At 34.8% G+C, this 24,720-nt stretch overlaps 3 protein-coding genes across 3 annotated transcripts in view; all 3 read right to left on the reverse strand.

The window, feature by feature from the left end:
* Positions 1–24,720, reverse strand: part of LOC145215031 (uncharacterized) — a 131,905-nt gene that overhangs the window by 12,084 nt on the left and 95,101 nt on the right. Inside the window, exons 35-38 of the mRNA XM_080083680.1 lie at positions 17,077–17,219; positions 16,616–16,715; positions 16,386–16,554; positions 15,752–15,870 (exon numbers count right to left, since the gene is read on the reverse strand). Coding sequence (XP_079939806.1) covers positions 15,752–15,870; positions 16,386–16,554; positions 16,616–16,715; positions 17,077–17,219 — 531 coding nt within the window. The remainder of the gene's footprint in view (positions 1–15,751; positions 15,871–16,385; positions 16,555–16,615; positions 16,716–17,076; positions 17,220–24,720) is intronic.
* On the reverse strand, positions 1,508–2,938 carry LOC145215039 (uncharacterized). The gene is made up of 5 exons (XM_080083690.1): positions 2,811–2,938; positions 2,586–2,732; positions 2,182–2,290; positions 1,987–2,116; positions 1,508–1,570 (listed from the first exon to the last, which is right to left on the reverse strand). The coding sequence occupies exons 1-5, from the start codon at positions 2,857–2,859 to the stop codon at positions 1,562–1,564; spliced, it is 444 nt and encodes a 147-aa protein (XP_079939816.1). The 5' UTR covers positions 2,860–2,938; the 3' UTR covers positions 1,508–1,561.
* On the reverse strand, positions 19,719–23,318 carry LOC145215038 (uncharacterized). Its single transcript, XM_080083689.1, has 8 exons — positions 23,152–23,318; positions 22,788–22,934; positions 22,364–22,472; positions 22,070–22,193; positions 21,692–21,942; positions 20,826–21,028; positions 20,600–20,728; positions 19,719–19,776 (listed from the first exon to the last, which is right to left on the reverse strand). The coding sequence occupies exons 1-7, from the start codon at positions 23,201–23,203 to the stop codon at positions 20,709–20,711; spliced, it is 906 nt and encodes a 301-aa protein (XP_079939815.1). The 5' UTR covers positions 23,204–23,318; the 3' UTR covers positions 19,719–19,776; positions 20,600–20,708.

Consider the following 24,720-nt stretch of genomic DNA (forward strand, 5'->3'; position numbering starts at 1 on the left):
AAAAGTGACCACATTTAAATGAGTGGTCCCAATCAAGATTGGCAGAAAATATATGTTGCCACGTATTAAGACAATAAATGATCTAGCAAATTGCATGACAAAAGGCAATGCAATGATGAGTAAAACTAAATTGAAAGTTTTACTGCAGTTAAGTGGTGATAAAATAAATAATAAAATATGCCTTCAGGAATATAAAATAAATGGTACGAATAACAGTCTTTGTTGAATCACTACAACCATTAAATCTGGTAAAATAGAAATCAAATAAAAGAAGTGTTGGCATGATCGAAGTAACTTACTTAAAGTGTGGAAAAAATGGCAGAAACTGTCTGATGGTGACGTTAACCACATTATTTGTCTTATAACGAAAAGCTGATAGGAGCAGAACTGCGATCTCCGAATGGGTTTTTGTCGAGTTCATCTTAATTTGTTGGGCAAATGGAAACTTGTACACACTACTGGTTGGCACTAAACACATATTTTTACCATTAGAACAAAAAAAATATGTATGGAATGTTTTAAAAAATATCAACAACAAAAATTGAAAAATGCTGTTTGGCACTAGTACATATTTATTTTAATAATACAGTAAAGTTATATTTTTTATGTAAGAATGTTCTTAAAATATATCAATCAAAATAAATTATAGCTAAAAATGTCGGTTGGCAAATATATAGTTGGTAACAGGACACAATATAAAATCTTTTTAAATGATTCATTGGTCTGTTGTAGTGACATTTTTATTCACATTAAAAAAACTAACTTAAAAAACATAAGAACTAAATAATACCATCTTGCAAATGTTTTATTTAGTTAATTACATTGAAAAATAAAAAACCTAAAGACACGTGAACTAAATAATGAACTAATAAACAATGTGTTATTTAGTTTAAAAATATTATGCCTGGTAGAAACAGTTTAAATCAAGGCATGTTAACTTTAAAAATTGTACCTGGACATGTGGGGATTTCCCAGTTTAGGAACCAATCATAAACGTAATTCAAAGTTTGAATGATCTGGGGTCGATATCCCTCATAATAATTTACTTGTCCCGAAGTATTTAAGAGTAAAGTGAAAATTAAATCTGTAAGTTTGTTTTTCTGGCAACGAGTTTGTACCACATGTTTCATACGATCAAGAAATTGATTTCCAATCCTAAAAAAACAGACATTTTAGACTTTTTCACAAAACATTTATTTCACTGCAACAACAATAAATTAATACACGAAAAACTATAACACCAAGAGAAACTAAGGTTGTTTAAATTTTCAAGAAAACTTATTTTTATTCTGAATTACCCACAAAAAGTTAAATATGCCTGGTATATTACAAATGCTATGTTAAACTTTCCAAGTATTAGTTTAACAAGTTTTAGAATGTTTGTTTTAAACAACAATTCAAACACATTAAAAATTTTACCTGCAAAAGTCTGAATGGGTGGAAGCGTTTACAACAACTTCTCTCAAAGCTTCCAATGCCCAAACATAAACATCTTTTACCGTTGAGTTGTCGCAAGCAATTATATAAACATCTCCGACTGTGTTATTGTTTATAGCCGACGTCAAATTTTCTGCAACAAGTCCATTGTTATCAAGTGCACACAAAAATCCCAAAAGTCTTGAACTTTGTGGGGAGTTGAATAAAACTTGGTCAAGTGAATTCCAAGTGTTCTGTAAATATGTAACAACTATTATTGCCATGTGCAATTGTTTACCTTACATTTTTTTCAAAAAAGGCAGTGGTGGGATTCAGCTGGTTTGCAACGGTTCTATAGAACCGTCTCACAAAATTTTGTGAGATGAGCGAACCGGTTAGCATTACTGGTTACTGTCAATGGACTTTTTGTAACAGAGCCGGATGAAAAATATGACTTTTGTGATAGAACCGGCTGACAAAAAATTGAATCCCACCACTGAATAAAGGTGTTTGTCTCATATTTATATTTTTACAAAATTTTATAATCAATATACACAAAGGATTTTTTACTATTAGTCCAGCTCCAGCTCGAATGGAGATTCCAATTGACGAAATTTCATCCAGAAACATTGGACATTGTTTGTTTATGCAGTTTGCCAAGAAGTTTTTCACACATGTCAATGAGCCCTTCAAGTTTTGTCTGCAACAATAAAATCGTGGAAACAAATTAACAAAACCGATTAAATTTAAACTTCTAAATATTACCGGCATTGTGTTTCGTCTGTGTATGGAAATCCTGAAAACCACGGAACAGCGCATTCTAAACCTTTTGTTAAATTTCTTTCAACTGTGCATTTCGACAAAATCTGTAACTCTGTAAACAAAGCAGGCAGATCTTGTTAAAAAAGTTTGTTTTCCAGCAAATTTTCACAAAATAGTGGTTTGAAAAAAAGTTCATCAAAAATTCAAAATAAAAACTTTTCATAACAAAACACACGATGAGTAATAAATACAGGAATGACTTGCATTTATTGCCGACTGGGTAAAAAATGTCCCAAAATTATTACGATTTGGCGATAAATGCTCATAAAAAAGCGAAATTACGCAACAAGGTGAAAAATACATAAAATTGCAACACTCGATGATACTGGTTATATTTTTTCGCCCACCATTAGAGGATGGTGCAGGGCAGAATGTGGGGCGTGTTGGTCGATTGCATCTTGATGTTCTACACACTGTTGATCCGTTGCACGTAAATCCCTGCGTAAACTCATTGCACGGAGGTGTATAAGCACATCCCAGATATTCCAAACGAACTGTAACGTCAAAAACGCACAGTTTAACTGAGTTTATCACAATTAACACGAACTGATAATACGGTGTAGCGTATTTACTCGATTGCAAGCCGCCCTCGTTTATAAGCCGTCCACGATTAAGCCGCATGTTGAGGTGTTAAAAAAATAATGTAAGCCGCCCTCGATTGTAATTAAGCCGCACGCTGGAATTTTAGATACGATTGTTTCTTAATACATCTTTCTGTTGTTATATGGTATGACTATACAATCAAGTAAAAACGGTAGCCAATGGTTGAATTCAAATTTTTTCGCTGCCGGTTTATCACAAAAGTCATATTTTTCAGCCGGGTAATTGACAGCAACCAGTAATTTTAACCGGTTCGCTGATCTCATAAAATTTAGCAAGATTTCGGTTCTGTAGAACTGTTGCGAACCAGCTGAATCTCACCACTGGGCAGCGCGTTCAATCATGATCCACCAATTGTGCCCTACATTGCTTTGCTCCATATAGCCTAACCAGTGGTGAGATTCAGCCGGTTCGTAACAGTTCTACAGAACCGTCTCACGAAATTTTATGAGATCAGCGAACCGGTGTAGCATTACTGGTTACTGTCAATTGACTTTTTGTAACAGAACCTACTGAAAAATATGACTTTATTGTGATAGAACCGGCTGAAAAATATGACTTTTGTGATAGAACCGGCTGAAAAATATGACTTTTGTAACAGAACCTGCTGAAAAATGTGACTTTTGTCATAGAACCGGCTGACAAAAAATTTTATTCGCACCACAGGCCATGACGTATCAACTTAAGCCATTTCCGGCATGGTGATAAGCAATCGTTTAGTTATGTGTTCTTTTACCAACAAAATACACTAAACTCAAGTATTGTTTATTGTACCTGTCCTTTTGTTGGTTGTTTTGGTTAAATTGTATTTATAGCATGTAACAAAATTTCCAACACAATTGATCAAGAAAGGATAGCCGAAATTTTCCGGTTCGTCAATTCCATTTATGCCCAGGTAACATTCAAATGGTGGTGGTGTCGAAATCGGCTCAACAAAATTTCCGCTGCCTTAAAAAACACAAAAATAACTCTTTTTAAGAAAAGAATTTGAAAATCTAGGTCAACTGTTACCTTCGAATTGCTGAGCTGTTGTTATTCCGAGGCAGAAAATCATAAAAAGAAAATAGACAATGCAACGACAATGCATTGTGATAATTACAAGTTAGTTTGCCAAAATGATCTGCAATAATGTAAAACCATTTGAATCTCTTCTGATTCACAAGATCGGCGTTATAAACATGTAGTGCAGCATCACTATGTTCTGTTCTACCGTGGTTTAAAGTTTTTTTTTTAAGTTTTTTTTAGTTTCCTACCAAAACTGATCGAAAATGTCGGCGATTCTTTTAACGTTCTTACCCACTCACTTTCGGCATGTAAAAGTTTTAATGTTGAATCATGTGATACATATATGCTTTACTACTCTTATAATTGTTCTCGCACGTTGTACAACACCTGTAATTGTTTATGACATCAACGTTTCTCTTGACAACAAAAATAATTGTATTTTTCAAACTAAGTTTACCTTTTCTTAATTTCCTGAACTAAATTTAGAAGCAACTGTTGGCAGAAGTTTAATAAACTTCTACGTCTGTGTACTTCGTTGTGTCAACCCTGCTTGGGTGATGACTCAAAAAGTGTTTGTTGGGTCCTGAGTCATTTTGGGTCAGTTTCATACGTCGCGATTTAAAAAGCACTGCTTCTAGGAAATTGGTCTTTTCCATTTAATCAAGCTGTGTTAGATGCCAAACTCTTTGGTAGCCTAAAGCTTTAACCTATGAGCCACGTTGGCAAAAAATAATACAAAAACACCACTAAATCGCAAACGTTTTTACAACTTGACTTGTTGGTCAGTTTTTGTAAAAATAGGTGTTGCCATAAAACAGGATGAACTCACTGAAATAATTTCACACAAACACTCAGATATTTCATAAATAAATTTCTATTTGAAACCAGCAAGATATGGAACCACGAAATAACACTCGGGTAAAGTGTGTGATGAAAATATGGAAACTAAACGAGCTTCAAATGTGACGACTTCAAAAAAACTTTTTGCTTCATACTGTGAAATTTTTCACTTTATCCGTGTTAAAAAATGTGTGTAACAATTGAATGTGAAATTGTGACCAAAACCTATATTCTTTCGATTTGACGACGAAAAAAAAGTATTACAATTCCATCTTCGCTATTGTCACCTTGTTATTGTCCTGACAATGGAAACATTCCCTAATGAATAATAACTGTTATGACGTCACACTTTATTAAAGGTTGAAAGCAACAATCGTGAATTTCGTGTATAGCATATAATGGGTATGTACAAACAGAACAGTGGCAAAATAACTTGACAACAGGATAAAAATAGTTACACTGTTCACGGTTTCGAATAATCTGAGCAAAAATATCAGAGCCAGTATATTTGTGTAGAAAACATGACAAGTGCTATTGTCATCATCAGAAAATGGGATAAGAATAATTCTAAAACACTACATGACTTGAAACATAGTGAATGGAATCTTCAAATGAGAGAGACCTTTTTTGCACAAGTAAATATGTACAATGCCGATGGTTTGATACAAATAAATAATTTTTCTCAGTTCAAAATTTTGTACGAGAGGAAAAGTAATGAACTTTAACAACAAATGTATTGAACTGAAATGTGTTTTTATTTTTTCCAATTGACGACATTTTCCGAATTTCTTTCAGACTCTCGTGTCTTTCCTCGTCTGACTTGCTTCACTTTCACTCGGGTTCGAGACGAGTCTTCGACCAGTTCCATTGGAGGTCGACTCAGTACGTGTGCGTTTAGTGCAAGGTCGTGTCCACATCTCGAATATTTCTTTTCTCATTACAGCAGAGGTGTAGAAGATAAAAACGCCCTACAGGTTGAAAATACATTAACAATATTCAGGTTCACAACGCACGACTATGAGACTTAAGCAAAAAAACACAAAAAACAATCAAATATTTCGTGGTGTAACATTTTAAATCAGGGGCCGGCAACATTTTTCATCAATGAAAATGGATAAATTAGTTTATTACCCCGGTATACATGGGCAAAATGTTTTAAAGCATTTAACCTAAAAAAATATACGGCCCGGTAACGAACTCCTCGCGGACAGGCGGTTGCCGACCACTGTTTTGAATTATACACTTTTTAATTTTTTTTCACAACCAAGTCTGTGTGTCTTAATCACCTGACAATAGTTATTGCCAAAACGAAAAAAAAAACGATGGGAGAATATTACTTTTATTTTATTTTTACAATAACATTCAATATTAAGCTGTAGACAGTGCACAGTTTTTCCACCTATACATTTCATATTACATCACCAGTAATACTGGAAATCAGCAAATATTAAAATCTCACCAGGAACGCGTTGAATATTGTGAACAACCAACTGAGGGCGATGAGGTATTTTTCATCATCGGATAAAAGCATGAGAAACCCAATCACCCAAGTCAGACCAAATGTTACCGACATCGTGAAAACCATTTTCATTTGTTGCACGAAATCTCTGCTTGCTGCACTGGACTGTACCTGTAGGAAAAAAACATATTTTAATCGGGTTTTAAACGGATGAGATGAGCGTGTTTGCATGAATATAAATCGCAAGCTGTTAAATTCTTCTGAACAGAGTCATAAAAAAGTAACAAAACCATAGAAGTAATTGCTACAACGCTTTATGGCTCTGTTCCACCGACAGATTTTGCAAAACAAATTTGTGGCAATAGTAAACAATATTCTTTACAAAAAAAAACACATTCTAAAATCAAGAAAAATAGATTTTTCCTCCAACTGGGATCAGCCCTGAAGCATGCAGACCAGACACCGCGTCGTGGGTTCGAATCCCACCGCATGTTGGATTTTTCTAGCCCATATGTTATGCGACCTGCTGATTCGGTACAACGCCTTCAATAGGGATGTCTTACTATGATTGTCTTCTAACAATTTGATTTAGTTGACCAATTTCCGACGTACCTTATTCTCCATCGTCCTGACATGTCTCACCACAAGCACGAGAACCACGATATTGTTGAGCAGAATCAAACCGATAATGAGTAGAAACCCGATGTAGAGGGAATAGTTGTGAACCCAACACATACTGTCTCTGCGGTAACTTGACGATTGTGGGTCAAGTTGAGGTGGGTCGTAATCTACAAATGAAAATAACTCCTGGTTCGAATGTTCCAACTTAATTTTCTTATTGATATCAGCCCTGGAGTATCTAAGTGGACTAATGATAACAGCACAACAAATCACAGCACGCCAGACCTAGAAGCGGATATGAAAAACTATGACGAAGTAACCCAGATAAGCTGTGATAGGAATTGCATCCAATTTTCGGCCAACGCCTTGCACTAGGAAATGTTAACGAGAGTTTATACCATTTCCTAAAACAACCCTTTGCTAAAAAATGCTTCACACAAAATAGTGCTCAAACTTTTCATTGATCGCCTTTACGAAAAGTTGGTTGTAAAAACTTAAAACTTGACAAGCCAAGGATTTGTCCGTTAAACAAGACTTTTGTTTCACAAACTTTCGTCTAAATGCCGTAATAAGACTGAACAGCAATTTCCTACCATAGTTTAGGTTGATTTTGTCGACATGTCCGATGGTGATTCCAAGATTGAAAGCAACCAAGATAAGCGGTAGAATGTAACCGACTACACAAGCCTTCAGCACGTAGTGGGTTGAACCAACATTGAATACCTGAAGACAACGCAAGATTAGTCAAATTGTATCACTTTGTAACAATTCACGGCTAGAAACAAAAAAGCACGGCTAGAACAAAAATATATTTGTATATAACATGACATTTTGACACTTCTTATGTTTGCATCTCTTTAATTTACTTCTTTGCTGCATTGACGAAAAGTGTCTGGGCATGTTTGTGAAAAACGCCAAATATTAATGGCGTCAAAATTTGTGAAAAATCCTTCACTCATTTTTAAGTCTTGCAGATTTGCTGAAGATACTTCCGCGTAAATGTAGAGCATTTTTACAGGTGAAATGCGGCGGGGTTGAAGCACACCAAACACCCTACATAGAACTCATCTCCGGCTTGTTGATAGTTTTAGTGCTTGTTTTCAATCACCACATAAACTTAACTTAACCCAACACATACAGAACGTTTCGAAAATCAGTGGCATTAGTTAGTTGTTACATTAAACATGATAGTTGTAACATCAAGCATCATTAAAAAAACTGCATGTTGTAAAAAATACAGTTGGAAAACCTGAAATTCTTTCAAGAAAATCCAACTATTTATTTTATTTCCAAGCATTTAACTCCTTGATTTTCGCAAAGGGCATTGAGAAAAATATTTTTTTCTAGTGCTAATTTAGTTTACCGCAACATTTATCTTTGGCATTTTACTCCGGCTTAGGAAATATCCCCTTTAAGTTACGTACAACACTTAACAGCCACAAAACATTTTGAAAACCAAAGGCATTAAATAATTGTCACAATAAACATGATAGTTGTACATCAAGCATCAAACCCTTACCTTAACAATGGAAGTGTAGAGTTTGTTGCTGTAAACTGCAATCCACATCCATGCTACCAGGAAGAAATACTGAATAAGAGCGGCCACGCCCGTGCACCCCACCCCTTTATCGACCAATGAGATTCCGACCAGGAATATGACGTAGGCAATGAGTAAGTTGAAGTTGACGTGAAGTTGGATTTGGACAAGCTCCTTCTTGCGAAATTCACTGGAAAGTATAATGATGTAGTTGGCTGAAAGATTGGTTAAAGTCCAGCAAGTTTCAAAACCATTACAACAATGCATTTAACTTTGCAGTGTTGTGTGATTTATAGATAAGGTTCACACTAGGGATGGGCCGAGCCGAGCCAGAACCCGAGTACTCGGTACCGAGCATCGCTGTTTTTAATGCTCGGTGCTCGGCCGAGCAGTTACACAAACTGACCCGAGCGTTAAATTTGCATATTCATGCCCTGCTAACATAGAAAAAAACTGACTGTTGTTTTAAATGCGTTGGATGGCGGAAAACGCGCATTTCTGGGGCCTGTACAGCATAATACACCGCTGTTGACGTAAGGGACCTAGTTGACGAAAGCTAAAAAACTAGCGTGGAATTAGGATTTGTGACGCCACAAAGCATTAACGAGCTCGGTGTTCGACCAAACAGAACAGTTGCAGTTTTATCCCATCCCTAGTTTACACAGTGTTGAACCTGATTAAATTGTCATGTTAGTAACAACTATTACCAGAAACCCACCTGTTCAGCAGATACAAAATGATGGTGGCGGCCAGTGCAACAATAGAAACAATACAACCAACTTTACTGACGACCGACAAAGTAACGTCTGCTTGGACTTCAACACGAGACTAGACAAAAATATTGTTACAAGTTATAAAAAGAAAAAAGTCGATTAAAAATAAGAGCAAATGAAACTATTAGTTTTTTTTCAATTAACAAAGAAAATGTTGGACTTCCCTATTTCTATAACTTTATGAGCAGTTTAATTTTATATGTCAAACGTTAATGGGTATAAGATGAAAACATTCATAACTGGGATCAGCCCTGAAGCGTCGATGCAGACCAGCGATCACGGCACACTTATTCATAAATTATAGTACGCCAGACCCATTTAAAGCGTTTTACCGAATCAGCCGGTCTTCCATGCATTCATAATTGGCAAGGTGTAAGCTAGAAAAATCTTGCAGTGGGATTCAAACCCACGACAGGAGTCTCGCGCTCCACCAACTGAGAAAGTCTAGCCTGTGCCTTGCCATATGGTGAATGCTTTTCGGTATGAGGCCTTTAATTGGCCTGGCGTACTATGACTGGTGGCTATGGGTATGGGTATATTTAGCCTAAATGCAGGAAAATACAACATATTTTGACGTTTTGAACAATTAAAATATATAAAATCAAAATCTGCTTACAACAAGTAAAGCAAAACTTGTGAGATGGTTGCATTTACACATCGGAGGTTTGGTTCTTGTATCAAGTTTGCAACCCTTGTTTGACCACACGAGGCGCTGTGGATCCCAAAACACACACTGTTGTCGAACAACATCATCCTGATAAAAGAAAAACACAAATATTAATAACTTCATGAAACACAATACAGGAATTCCAAGAAGATGGGAGTTAAATGTGATAATCTTTGTTGGAAATCTTGAAACTCACCAATAAATTGTTTCTTTCATTTTTATTCTTTTCGCCGTGTTTTGTATTTTCATTTTTATGTTCCATTTCTACCGGCCTTTGTAGTTTTTGTGAGTTAACTCCTTTTCCAAGAATAGCAGAGATAACCTGCATAAAAAATTTATGTTACTTTCTAACAATGATTTTGTTTTTACGACATCTTTGCCCACAAAGCCCACGTAGATGGAAACAAAGAATAAATGGGAAATATGAAAGGCCCAATTCAAATCATTTAATTTTCGGATTTATTTTTAATCCACGACTTCGCATTTATTTTAACTATGTTTTTAAAACCACGCATCACATTGGGTCAAAACATAAAAAAAATCTTCACTCAAAGATTTTGGCTTTCACAAATTAAGTGCAATAATGTTACAAACACGATTTTTCTGAATAAAAACCCACTAATTGCTCCAAACAAACAAACATTTTTACACATTTTCTCACCCATTTTGCCTTTCCCTGGTCCGAAAACAAGGTGTCATTTTCATAGAGAACAAACACGGTCCGCACGGTGGCGTTGTTTCCACTTCCCGATGTTCGTTCAAGTGGAACAGTTATATTGATTGGTTGAACGAGTTCACCCGTAGTGGAACTGACTATTGGTGGGGAGAAACTCACATCGGTGTTGTTATTCAAATTCACATCAGCCACCTGCAAATGTTTAATTATGGTCAGACATTTGATTGCAATTAGTTATTTGCTTGAGTTTGGTGAAAATTTTGGCTTTTATCACAACAGGGTTTTTACGGTTTGCTAAAAATATTATTTATCTCATAGTTTTTATTTGATTTAATCTGAAAGTTTGTGCAGAACAATTGTTTCCTTACTTTAAAAAATTCACACTAAAAAAAAATTCTAACTTCAGAACATTTTACATTGATCTTGAAAAAACTTAGTATATATGTAATATTATACATATAAATAAGTAATATAACAGCACAAATAGAAGTAGCAAGTGACAATTGCTTGTCCATATTCAGTAATATGAATTACTACATTAGTCACACTAGATTTTATACACTTAAGTGGAAGTTATTTAGCATTAAGTAAAATCCACCACATTGCTCATACCTGAAGTGTGGTCTGTTTTGTTTTGATGGTCAGCATAGTTTCACCCATTTCACTGAGGTTCACTCGTAACGCTGCTTCGTTGATCGCAACCACTGCATTGTAGCTGCTAGGTGGCGCTGTTGATCCACTTAATGTAGAGGCTTGGACGGAAATCGCTAAACTGTCAGAAATATGAACGATCGAGCTGAGAGCAGATGCTGAAACCTGTCGAAGAAAAAAATGGAATTTAAGCTCTAAAGCAAAACAAATCAGAAAAAAGAAGCTAATCTATAAACAGGTATCAAGTTTATAGAGCTCTTCTGAAAAATGTATTTTATTCCGACATTTCAACGTCCTATACACGTCGCCTTCATCAGGGTAAATAACACTGAATGCGATTAGTACAGTACAGTGCATATACAGGTTTTTCTACAATTTATCTGTTTCTGCTAAAGAAAATTCTTTGTTTCATATTTTCAATTTTGTCCCCACAAAATTTCTTAGCTAGATTTTTGGGATCCCGGTTCAAATCCCAGCCTGACCTGTACAGATGGCTGCTTGACAGCTTGAGTGATGGTTGTGAGGGTTTTAAGACTTTGCTCAACATCCGTTGAATTGAGTGAGTTTGGGGAGGATGTGAAAAGTTGGAGATTGTCCAGAGTTTGAGTGACCTCTTCTGTGGTTGCCAATGGTTTCTGCTCAATAATATTGAGTTTTAAACACAATTTTTGTACAATACACATATTAAACACTGTGTTTGTAATAAACTGTTGTTAGCAACTACTTTTTCATACAAATCCTAACGCCATATAATACAGTATATCTGCAGCGCTTTTGGTCATGATCCACAAATTACAAACTCTACTATTTTGTGCACCACTTCAACGTTGCGCAGCTATTTCCATGTTGGTGATTGTTCAGTGCAATTGTGTCGCTATGTGTTCTTTCACCAAGTGAAATAAATTCAACTCAACTCCTACTTATGACTAAATCAAGTTAACATCAGTTGGTTTTAGCTGTTTTTTGTTTCACAAAGATTTTTTTTACCTGTTGGCCAAAGTTAATGTTGCATGAAGAATTTTTCAAAGTGCTATCGTCAAATACGGCAACAAAATGGTTTTCTCCAAAGAAATCCGTTTGTATTTTTGCCACACAGTCAACAGAAGCTTTTGAAAAGCCTAAAAACAAAAAAATATGTAATATTTAGTATTATTACTTCTAATGTTGAAAAAATAAAACAAATTTATTTATGTTGTTGCAAATACAGAATAGTTAAGAACTTTGGTGGAAAAACACATTTGCTTGAAGTTAGTGTAATTTGCAAACAATTGATTTGACTTGCTCACCTTTTTCACAAACTTGGTTGGAAAAAGCTGTACTTCCAACTGTGGTTGTGTTAAAAGTGAAGCCATTTATGGTGGTTGTAAAACACGGCCCTGTAAAAAAAGTTTGTCACTAAATACTAAATGTCACTAATTCATTCATTTATTTATTTCGTTCACGCGCAGTAAGTAATCGGTTACGTATGTACATTCAAATTGCAACGGCGCAAACAAAAATGGATCAGCTGGAGCCACTAGTGGCCATTACAAGTAGCTGACCCTATCTATTTAAACGGTTGAATATGATACTTTTAAACAAGGAATAAACAAGAAAAGAAGGCAATAAAGGACACAATAAAGTTTGAAAAATAGTGATAAATTCTGCACATGAAAATCTCAAGTCATTGTGAAGCGTTGTGAGTATAAGAGAAGTCTCACGAGGCAAAGCGTCACAGCAGACTAGGTCACAGCAATTTCCTCGCAGCAATATTCGATTGATTACGTGCAAGGCGGGGTAATTAGCACAGGAATTTTGGGACCAATTAAGACAAAACACCCCGTGGAATGTAAACACAGGACCTCGTGGTGCTACATTACATAATGTGCCAGTGAGCATACCTGTGGCTGTGGGTTTAGGAATATGTTGCAATGAGGAAAAACCTTAAATTACGCTTGAATACTGTGAATCCGGTTTTGGTATCTGTAATCTTAATGGGTAGTTTGTTCCATACCTTGGCACATTTGTATCTAAGTGTATGTTGGCCGCGACTTGTGGAAACACGTGGGACAAAAAAGTGTTGTTTTAAAGCGCCTCTTGTTGCATGCTTATGTATGGACGATGTGTAGGTGAAGAAGTCATCAAAAACTGGCGGTAATTTTCTGTTTTTGAATTTAAATACAAACTTGGCAAGTTCCATGTCATGCATGTCGTTTATTTTTAAAATGTTGGCTTGCAGATATAATTTTTTACTTGAACACTGAAAAGGGCTGTTGGTAATAATTTTTATAATTCTGTTTTGCATAACTGCTATTTTTTGCATGGTTGTTTTGTTAGCAAAGCCCCAAGAGAGCAGCCCATACAGGAGGTGTGGATGTACCAGAGAAAAATACAAGTTTCGGAGTGTGCTTGATTGAATATAGTGTCTTAATTTGGACAGAACTCCAGCAGCTGAAGCAATCTTGCTTCTGATGTGTTGGATGTGCTGGGCCCATGACAATTTTTCATCAAAAATCACACCCAGGTATTTAAGTGATTCTGTTTTCTGCAGCTCCACCCCGTTCATTGTGATTTGTGGCTTGGAACATGTGGTTTGGTTTGAAAAGATCGTGTATTTGGTTTTGTTATAATTAAGGGATAGATTATTTGCTCTCATCCACCTGTCCACCTTTGTTAGCTCCTTATTGACAGATAACTGCAATGATGGCACATTATGGGAAGACATCCAGAGGCATGTATCGTCAGCAAATAGCCGAGTTTCGAATTTGGATGCAGCCGGGAGGTCATTTATGTAAATCAAAAAAAGGAGAGGGCCTAGCCCTGACCCCTGCGGGATTCCACATGTCACATCACAATAGTCTGATGAGTTTTCTGAAAAAAATGTGCTTTGTTTTCTGTTTGTCAAGTAACTTTCAAGAAATTTGTTTATGTGACCACGAAATCCGTAATGTTCAAGTTTCTTTATGAGTATTTGGTGGTTAACAGTGTCGAAAGCTTTAGCCAAATCAAGAAAAAGTGCACAAGTAGTAAGTTTTTTGTCCATTGCAGAAATTATTCTGTCATGAATTTCAGCAATGGTTAAGTTTGTGGAGTGTGATGTTCTAAATCCATTTTGAAATTTTGTCAATATTTGGTATTTTTCTAGATATTTTACCATGCGTTTGTATACAAGTTTTTCAAATATTTTTGAAAACGTTGGAAGTAAAGATATTGGGCGATAATTGCCTAAGTGTTGAGTGCAACCTCCTTTGTAAATGGGAATGACTTTGGCAAGCTTTAAACAATCTGGAAATGAACCAGCCTGGACTGCTTCATTAAAAAAATTGCACAATATTGGTGCTATGGATGGAGCTGCGAGCTTGATAAGACGAATTGGGATGTCATATGGTCCTGTGGCTTTTTTACTGTCAAGTGCGTTGATGACATTATAAACTTCTGTTGTGTCTATGTCATAAAATCGGAAGGAATTTGATGTGGGATGTTGCAAATATGACTCCGGCAGAATTGTTGTATTTGGAATTTGCGAGGCCATATCCTTACCTATGTTGGAGAAGTGTTTGTTGAAGGCATGTGCAATTTGTTTTGGGTTAGTCAGTGTGCTATTTTGATATGTTATTTGAGATGTCTGCATGTGTGTAGCATTTTTGTGTGATATTATTGAGTTGATTATTTGCCATGTCTTCTTTGTGTTGTTACTGTTTTCATTGAATAACTTTTTGTAATAGTTTTGTTTTGCAGTTCTAATAATATTTTTTAGTTTTTTGGTATACTGTTTGTATTTATCACTCACTTTATCATGTGCAATGCATTGTTTGTAGAATTTATTTTTCTTTTTGATGGATATTAATATTCCTTTGCTTAACCATGGTTTTATTTGCTTTGTAGATTTTTTAAAAGATTTGATGAAGGGGGCATGGTGGTTAACTACCAACTGGAATTTAGATATAAAATTTTCAAACTTTTTGTGTATGGATTGATTCATATCAATGTTATCTACAATACTATACACATCATACAAATAATTATCAGTGTCTACATGTCTATAATCCCTATTGAGCTTTGGATATTTCAGTTGAATTGGACTGGACTTTTTTATTATGGCAAATACTGGTAAATGATCAGATATATCAAACATAATTAACCCAGGTGTGATTTTGTCATTTGTGTTGTTTGTGTAAATGTGATCAATTGCCGTCATTGTACTAGAGGGTGCAGTATGGGATGGATTTTTTATCAACATGTTTGCATTTAAACTGGTTAACATTGATTTGTAGTGTTGTATTGTAGGTGTGGTAGCCAGGCTGTTGATGTTAAAGTCCCCAAGTATATAGTATGTAACACTCTTTTTGTTTAGATTAAACAAACAGTTTTCAAAGATTTTGGAGAATATGGGAATATCGGGTCCGGGATGTCTGTATATAACTCCAACAACTGCAGTTTTTTTATGGTGTAGCTGCAACCTAATCCAAATATTTTCACATCTGGGCATGTCGAAATGGTAATGTGTAGAAACCTGGTATTGCAGAGTGCTTTTTATATACATTCCAACACCTCCTGCATTGGTTGGTGAGTCAGTGTGTACAAAATTATATCCATTCAATGATATATTGCACTAATAATTGATGTTTTGTAATTTAAAGCCAAAGTGCTTATTTGTGGGTAAAAAAATATTTAAAAAAATCAGCAAAACATGATTGGTTAAAACCTGCAAGGGGTTGACCAATCAGATCTGAGATAGGGTTTTGAATTATGTATTCCTGATAACTTTCCAGTAGAATATTGAAATTCACCACAGGATTTGTCGCATTTGTTTCAACAATGTAACTGCAACAAGAAGATGAGGCTTATAATCCTCAGTGAATGTAAAATTACAGTTACAGATTGAATATTACATGAAAGTATGAACTGCAAAGTAATGGATGGAATTTGTTTTTATACTGTTTAAAAACTTTTAGTCAAGGAAAAGTGACAACATTTAAATGAGTGGTCCCAATTAATGTTGGCAGAATAAATATGTTATGTTTAACATAACAAATGATCTAGTAAGTTGCCTGGCAAAAGGCAATGCAATGATGAGCAAAACTGAATTACAAGTTTTACTGCATTTAATTGAAGGTTTTGTAATAAGTTTAGCCTTTTAAGAATACAAAATGAAAGGTAAAAAACAATCACAAATGATGGCATGAGTGCCGAAACATTTGAACAATAAAGCATGGCGCTTTTTACGTCTATTTGGGCCGGTATTTTCACCATTAAAAAAGAAAGTGTTGTTGAATGGTGACAACCACATAAAATAGAAATCAAATTAATGATGTATTTTTTTGATCGAAGTAACATACTTAAAATGTGGAAAGAATGACAAAAACTGTCTGATGGTGACGTTAACCACGTTATTTGTCTTGAAACGAAAAGCCGATAGGAGTAGAGCAGCGATCTCCGAATGGGTTTTTGTCGGGTTCAACTTGATTTGTTGGGAAAATGGAAACTTGTACACATGGCTCTTTGGCACTAAACACATATTTTTAACATAAGAACAAAAAAATTATGTATGGAAAGTTTTAAAAAATACTTTGCTCAACATCAGTTGAATTGAGTGAGTTTGGGGAGGATGTAAAAAGTTGGAGGTCGTCGAGAGTTTGAGTGACCTCTTCTGTGGTTGCCAACGGTTTCTGCTCAATAATACTCAGTTTAAAGGCTATTTTTGTACAATACACACATTAAACACTGTGTTTGTAATAAACTATAGTTGGCAATTACTTTTTGTATAAATCCTAATGCTTTGTAATACGGTGTAGCTGCAGCGCTTTGAGTCATGATCTACAAATTACAAACTTTACTATTTTGTGTACCACACCACTTCAACATTGTGCAGCTATTTACAGCTTGGTGATTGGTTTATGGCTATTGTGTGGCTATGTGTTCTTTCACCAAGCGAATAAAAATTCAGCTCAACTCCTACTCCGGTCCAAATCAAGTTTAGGTGAATTGGTTTTTACTTTTTTTGTTTCACAAAGATCTTTTGAGTTTTACCTGCTGACTGAAGTTAATGTTGCATGAAGAGTTTTTCAAAGTGCTATCGTCAAATACGGCAACATAATAGTTTTCTCCTCCTCTTAGATTTAAGAAATCTGTTTGTATTTTTGCCACACAGTCAACAGAAGCTTTCAAAAAGCCTAAAAACAAAAAATTATGTAATATTTTGGTATTATTACTTGTTGAAAAAGTGAAACATATGTATGTTGTTGCAAATACAGAATAGTTAAGAACTTTGGTGGAAAAACACATGTGCTTGAAGTTAGGGTAATTTGCAAACAATTGATTTGACTAACTCACCTTTTTTACAAACTTGGTTTGAAAAAGCTGTACTTCCAACTGTGGTTGTGTTGAAAGTGAAGCCATTTATGGTGGTTGTAAAACACGGACCTGTGAAAAGCGCATGTCACTAAAACACCTGAAGAGTGGTCTTGGTAAAATACTTGTGTTATATTGTAATGTCATTATGGTTTTTAAAAAACATTTAAAAAAAATCTGCAAAACATGATTGGTTAAAACCTGCAAGGGGTTGACCAATCAGATCCGAGATAGGATTTTGAATTATGTATTCCTGATAACTTTCCAGTAGAAGATTGAAGTTTACCGCTGGATTTGTCGCGTTTGTGTCAACGATGTAACTGCAACAATAAGATAAGACTTATAATCATCAGTGAATGTGAAATTACAGTTACACTACAAATTGGTTATTACATGAAAGTATGAACTGCAAAGTAATGGATGTAATTTGTTTTCATGCTGTTTAAAAACTTTCAGTCAAGGAAAAGTGACCACATTTAAATGAGTGGTCCCAATCAAGATTGGCAGAAAATATATGTTGCCACATATTAAGACAATAAATGATCTAGCAAATTGCATGACAAAAGGCAATGCAATGATGAGTAAAACTAAATTGAAAGTTTTACTGCAGTTAAGTGGTGATAAAATAAGTAATAAACTAGAAGGGTGGCTTAGCACATATTGCCCTTGCATATACACTATAACCTATTTTAAAACATAAATATATTTCCTATGCTTATTTTGTATTGGGTCCCATATTAGTCACCGTCTTTTATAACTTTAGTCGTTTCTGCAGGCAAAAACTCATGGGTCCCCACACATGCAAAGTTGTAGATAATGCATTTCAAGAGATAACCATGCAAAAGTCGGGTGTTGTAAGGTAAAACACAGTGATCGGCACTGGGCTTAAATAATAATACTATGTAGAATACAAACTATAAAATTAGATTCACCCCAGATATTGGTTGAAGTATGTCCTATTTAACGTTTTAAAAAAACTGACCCATTTTAGGGGGCTAGTAGGGTAACTAATTGGGTTCGACACACAAACTAAAAAATATATAAAAACCACAATGACTCAATCAATAGTACTGCAAAATTTCAGCCCAATCCGCCAATGTTTAAAATTTAGACCACTAGAGGTGTTTTGAGCAACAACCGATAATGTTTCTGACGTCATAAGGCTGTTAACAAGCCCCTAACTGCCATGGCGCAAAAACGACCACCAAGAAACCCACCAATGAGCAACATACAACTGGTTGCCCTTGTAACACTATTGCTCCAAAGAAATCTTTCGTTTGTGGTGCCCAGTACCATACAAATAGGTTTTACACTTTAGGGGCTTGTGGGGTAAATGTTAGGACTACAGGGTTGAACACAACAATTGACACCTATAAATGGCATACTATACAAGAAATCCAAATTTCAGCCAATTCTGACACTGTTTAAAAACTCACCCATTTTAGGGGGCTAGCGGGGTAAATACTGGGGTTATCAACAAAAACAAAGTGGGATGCACATCTACATGAATATATCTACCATCTGTGTAAATTTCAGCCAAATCCATCAAACATTTGATGGAAAAACGAGTCGGACAAACTTTGGGTAAAAACACCCATTTTAGGGGGCGAGCGGGGTAAATACTGGGGTTATCAACAAAAACAAAGTGGGATGCACATATACATAACTATATCTACCATATGTGTAAATTTCAGCCAAATTCATCAAACATTTGATTGAAAAACGAGTCGGACAAACTTCGGGGAAAAAATACCCATTTTAGGGGGCTAGCGGGGTAAATACTGGGGTTATCAACAAAAACAAAGTGGGATGCACATCTACATAACTATATCTACCATCTGTGTAAATTTCAGCCAAATCCATCAAACATTTGATGGCAAAACGAGTCGGACAAACTTTGGGGAGAAAAAAAAAGAAAGAAAAACAAAAAACAAAAAAACAAACAATTTGAGTAAAATCAATATGTGTCCCCTTCAGGGAAGGGGACCCATAAATATGCCTTTAGGAATATAACATAAATGATGTAATATTCGCATTGACGTCATGGGTAGAGCTGCCATGACTTGTAACTTTTCCATTACGTAACTTTCATATGCTGCGTGACAAAATAAATGGTACGAATAACAGTCTTTGTTCAATTGTTACAACCATTGCATCTGTTAAAATAGAAATCAAATTAAAGAAGTGTTGGCCTGATCGAAGTAACGTACTTAAAATGTGGAAAAAATAGAATAAACTGTCCGATGGTGACGTTGACCACGTTATTTGTCTTGAAACGAAAAGCCGATAGGAGTAGAGCTGCAATCTCCGAATGGGTTTTTGTCGGGTTCATCTTGATTTGTTGGGCAAATGGAAACTTGTACACATGGCTCTTTGTCACTAAATATATTTTTAACAAAAGAACACATATTTTTAACAAAAGACACATATTTTTAACAAAAGAACAAAAAAAATATGTATGGAAAGTTTTTAAAAATATTAATGAAAAAATTATAGTTGAAAAATGTTGTTTGGTACTAAACACATATTTTTAACTTTACAACAAATTTATATTTTTAAGTATGAATGTTTTAAAATATATAAATTAAAATAAATTATAGTAAAAACTGTTGGTTGGCAAGTATATAGTTGGTAACAGGACACAATATAAAAACATTTTTATTTATTCATTAGCCTGTTGTGACATTTTTATTCATATTAAAAAAACTAACTTAAAAAACATAAGAACCAAATAATACCGTCTTGCAAATGTTTTATTTAGTTCAGTGCTCTTCAACCTTTTTTCCCGTTGTATACCTTTTACAACTTCCAAGCAAATTTGTATACCCTACACATTTTAAATTGTGCACAGGAAGTAAAACAGTCAACTAATAGTGACTTGCCTGGTGCTGCATGCTTGAGACTTTTTGTTAGCCTATTATCGAAAAATTAAATTAAAATTAAAAAGATCAAAAAATTCTTTTTCGTTTTCGCAATCCTTTACTCCAGGAATATTGAACCTAAAATCTCACTAAACCTAAAAAGTAAATTGTACAACTTAACAGTTACTATGTGCTTATTGCTTCATAATTCACATTATTGACACTACAATCGCAAACTGACCCAATAATATTCACAACAAGCAGGTCAGTCTCACATAGGTCACATGTTATGCCTTTGTGCATTTCGTAAAAACACAATAGTGACCATTAGTAACACTGACCTAAGCTGTATTCCCTTCGTATACCTTTCTTCAGTCGTATACCCTAGTTTCGACGTGGTATACACTTGGGTATACAGTATACCCGGTTGAAGAGCACTGATTTAGTTCATCACATTGAAAAATAAAAACCTAAAGACACATAAACTTAATAATGTGTTATTTAGTTTTAAAATATTATGCCTTGCAGCAACAGTTTATATCAAGGCATGTTAACCCTAAAATTTACCTGGACATGTGGGGATTTCCCAGTTTAGGAACCAATCATAAACATAATTCAAAGTTTGAGTGATCAGCGGCCGATATCCCTCGTAATAATTTACTTGTCCCGAAGTACTTAAGAGTAAAGCGAAAATTAAATCTGTTAGTTTGTTTTTCTGGCAACGAGTTTGTACCACATGTTTCATACGATCAAGAAATTGTTTTCCAATTCTGAAAAAAAGTTTTTTTTACATTTCAGACTTTGTCACAAAAAGTTTTTGCTCCGCAACAAAATATGAAACAATATACAAAAAATTATAAGCCCAAGAGAAACTACAGTTGTTCAAATTTTCAAGAAAACTTATTTTTATTCGGAATTACCCACAAAAAGTTAAATATGGTGTATTAAACATTGAAAGGGTACATTCTATTAATAATCAGGCATGTTTATTAATCAAGTAGGCAAGTCATGGTATGATCTGCATCATGTGTTTACCAAAAACTACTTTCGTAACTGCTAAACCTTTTTACTTACTCAAAACATTTTTTGAATAATATATTTAGCGTATGAAACAAATGCTATGTTTAACTTTTTGAGTGTTTTGTAAGTTTAACAAGTATTAGAATGCAATCTTTGTTTTAAACCAGGGGTCGGCAACCTTTTTTGCACTGCGGTCCGGTTTGAAACAGATTTTTTTATCACAGACCGGTATTTAAAAACTACAAATGTTCACAACTGAAAACTAATTACATTTATTACAACTTTGATACAATGTGAACCTTCAGAAATTTTTCTTCGGCCCGGTAACGAACCCCTCGCAGACCGGCACCGGGCCGTGGCCCAGTGGTTGCCGACCAGTGTTTTAAACAACAATTTAAAAACAGTTTTTTTACTTGCAAAAGTCTGAATGTGTCGAAGCATTGACAACAACGTCTCTCAAAGCTTCCAATGCCCAAACATAAACATCTTTTACAGTTGAGTTGTCACAAGCAATTGTATAAACATCTACGACTGTGTTGTTGTTTATAGCTGACGTCAAATTTCCAGCCACAAGTCCATTGTTATCGAGTGCACACAAAAATCCCAAAATTCTTGAAGTTTGTGTAGAGTTGAATAAAACTTGGTCAAGTGAATTCAAAGTGTTCTGTAAATATGTAACAACCATTATTGCCACGTGAACGGTTTATCACACTTCTTTCTTAATAAAGGTGTTCTCATATTTTATATTTTTACATAATTTTATAATCAATATACACAAAGCGTTTTTTTACTATCAGTCCAGCTCGAACAAAGTTTCCTATCGATGAAATTTCATCCAGGAACATCGGACATTTTTTGTTTATACAGTTTGCCAAGAAGTTTTTCACACATGTCAATGAGCCCTTCAAGTTTTGTCTGCAACAATAAAATGATTAAAAAAATTAACAAAACTGATTAAATTTAAAATTTACAACCAAATCATTAAAAACAAATTAACAAAACTGATTAAATTTAAAATTTACAACCAAATAATTAAAAACAAATTAACAAACCCGATCAAATTTAAACTTTACACTAAATATTACCGGCATTGTGTTTCGTCTGTGTATGGAAATCCCGAAAACCATGGAACAGCGCATTCTAAACCATTTGTCAAATTCCTTTGAACTGTGCATTTCGGCAAAATCTGTAATTCTATGAACAAACAAAGCAAATCTGGGTAAAAAGTTTGTCACAAAATAGTGGTTAAGTTTAAGTGCATTGCAAAATTTAAAACAAAAACTTTTCACAACAAAACACGCTGAGTAATAAATATAGGAATGACTTGCATTTATTGCCGGCTGGGTAAACAAAAATGTCCCAAAATTATTACGATTTGGCGATAAATGCTTATAAAATCGTGTTCGCGCAAAACACAATAAACTCGGAAAAAATTTGGAATTACACAACAAGGTGAAAACATGTAAAATTACAAAACTAGATAATACTGCTCATTTTTATTTAGCGGACCGTTAGTGGATGGTGCTGGGCAGTATGTGGGGCGTGTTGGTCGATTGCATCTTGATGTTGAACACACTTTTGTTCCGTTGCTTATATATCCCAGCACAAACTTATTGCACCAAGGTGGAGGACCACATCCCAGAAGTTCAAAACGAACTGTAACGTAAAAAAAACGCACAGTTTAACTAAGTTTATCACAATTAACACGAACTGATAATACGGTGTAGCTGCAAGCCTGCAATGCGTTTAATCATGATCCACCAATTGTGCCCTCCACTGTTTTGCTCCATAACGTATCAACCATTTTTTGTGTAGTAACCGATGTGTTCTTTTACCAACAAAATACACTCAACTCAAGTATTGTTTATTGTACCTGTCCTTTTGTTGGTTGTTTTGGTGATATTGTATTTAAAGCATGCAGCCATATTTCCACAACGTTGAGTCAAGTAAGGATAGCTGGAATTTTCCGGTTCGTCAATTCCGTTTACGCCCCGGTAACATTCAAATGGTGGTGGTGTCGAAATCGGCTCAATAAAATTTCCGCTGTCTTAAAAAAACACAAAAATAACTCTTTTTAAGAAAAGAAATTGAAAATCTAGGTCAACTGTTACCTTCAGATTGAGCTGTTGTTATTCCGAGGCAGACAATCATAAAAAGAAAATAGACAATGCAACGACAATGCATTGTGATAATCACAAGTTAGTTTGTCAAAATGATCAGTTTGCCAAAATGATCTGCAATAATGTAAAACTATTTGAATCTCTCCTGATAAAGTATTCACAAGATCGGCGTTATAAACATGTAGTGCAGCATCACTATGTTCTGTTCTACCGTGGTTTAAAGTTTTTTTTAGTTTGCTACCAAAACTGATCGGAAATGTCGGCGATTCTTTTTACGTTCTGATCCACTCACTTTCGGCATGTAAAAGTTTTAATGTTGAATCATGTGATACATATATGCTTTAGTACTCTTATAATCTTTCTCGCATGTTGTACAACACCTGTAATTGTTTATGACATCAACGTTTCTCTTAACAACAAAAATAATTTTATTTTTCAAACTAAGTTCCCCTTTCTTAATTTTCTGAACTAAATTTAGAAGCAACTGTTGGCAGAAGTTTAATAAACTTCTACGTCTGTGTACTTCGTTGTGTCAACCCTGCTTGGGTGATGACTCAAAAAGTGTTTGCTGGTCCTGAGTCATTTTGGGTTAGTTTCATACGTCGCGATTTAAAAAGCACTGCTTCTAGGAAATTGGTCTTTTCCATTTAATCAAGCTGTGTTAGATGCCAAACTCTTTGGTAGCCTAAAGCTTTAACCTATGAGCCAAGTTGGCAAAAAATAATACAAAAACACCACTAAATCGCAAACGTTTTTACAACTTGACTTGTTGGTCAGTTTTTGTAAAAATAGGTGTTGCCATAAAACAGGATGAACTCACTGAAATAATTTCACACAAACACTGAGATATTTCATAAATAAATTTCTATTTGAAACCAGCAAGATATGAAACCACGAAGTAACACTCGGGTAAAGTATGTGATGAAAATATGGAAACTAAACAAGCTTCAAATGTGACGACTTCGAAAAAACTTTTTGCTTCATACTGTGAAATTTTCACTTTAACCGTGTTAAAAAATATGTGTAACAATTGAATGTGAAATTTTGACCAAAACCTATATTCTTTCGATTTGACGACGGAAAAAAAGTATTACAATTCCATCTTCGCTATTGTCACCTTGTTATTGTCCCGACAATGGAAACATTCTCCAATGAATAATAACTCTTATGACGTCACACTTTATTAAAGGTTGAAAGCAACAATCGTGAATTTCGTGTATAGCATATAATGGGTATGTACAAACAGAACAGTGGCAAAATAACTTGACAACAGGATAAAAATAGTTACACTGTTCACGATTTCGAATAATCTGAGCAAAAAT

The sequence above is a fragment of the Phallusia mammillata genome, chromosome 2, assembly GCF_965637545.1.
Source record: "Phallusia mammillata chromosome 2, kaPhaMamm4.hap1.1, whole genome shotgun sequence".
Lineage (NCBI taxonomy): Eukaryota > Metazoa > Chordata > Ascidiacea > Phlebobranchia > Ascidiidae > Phallusia > Phallusia mammillata.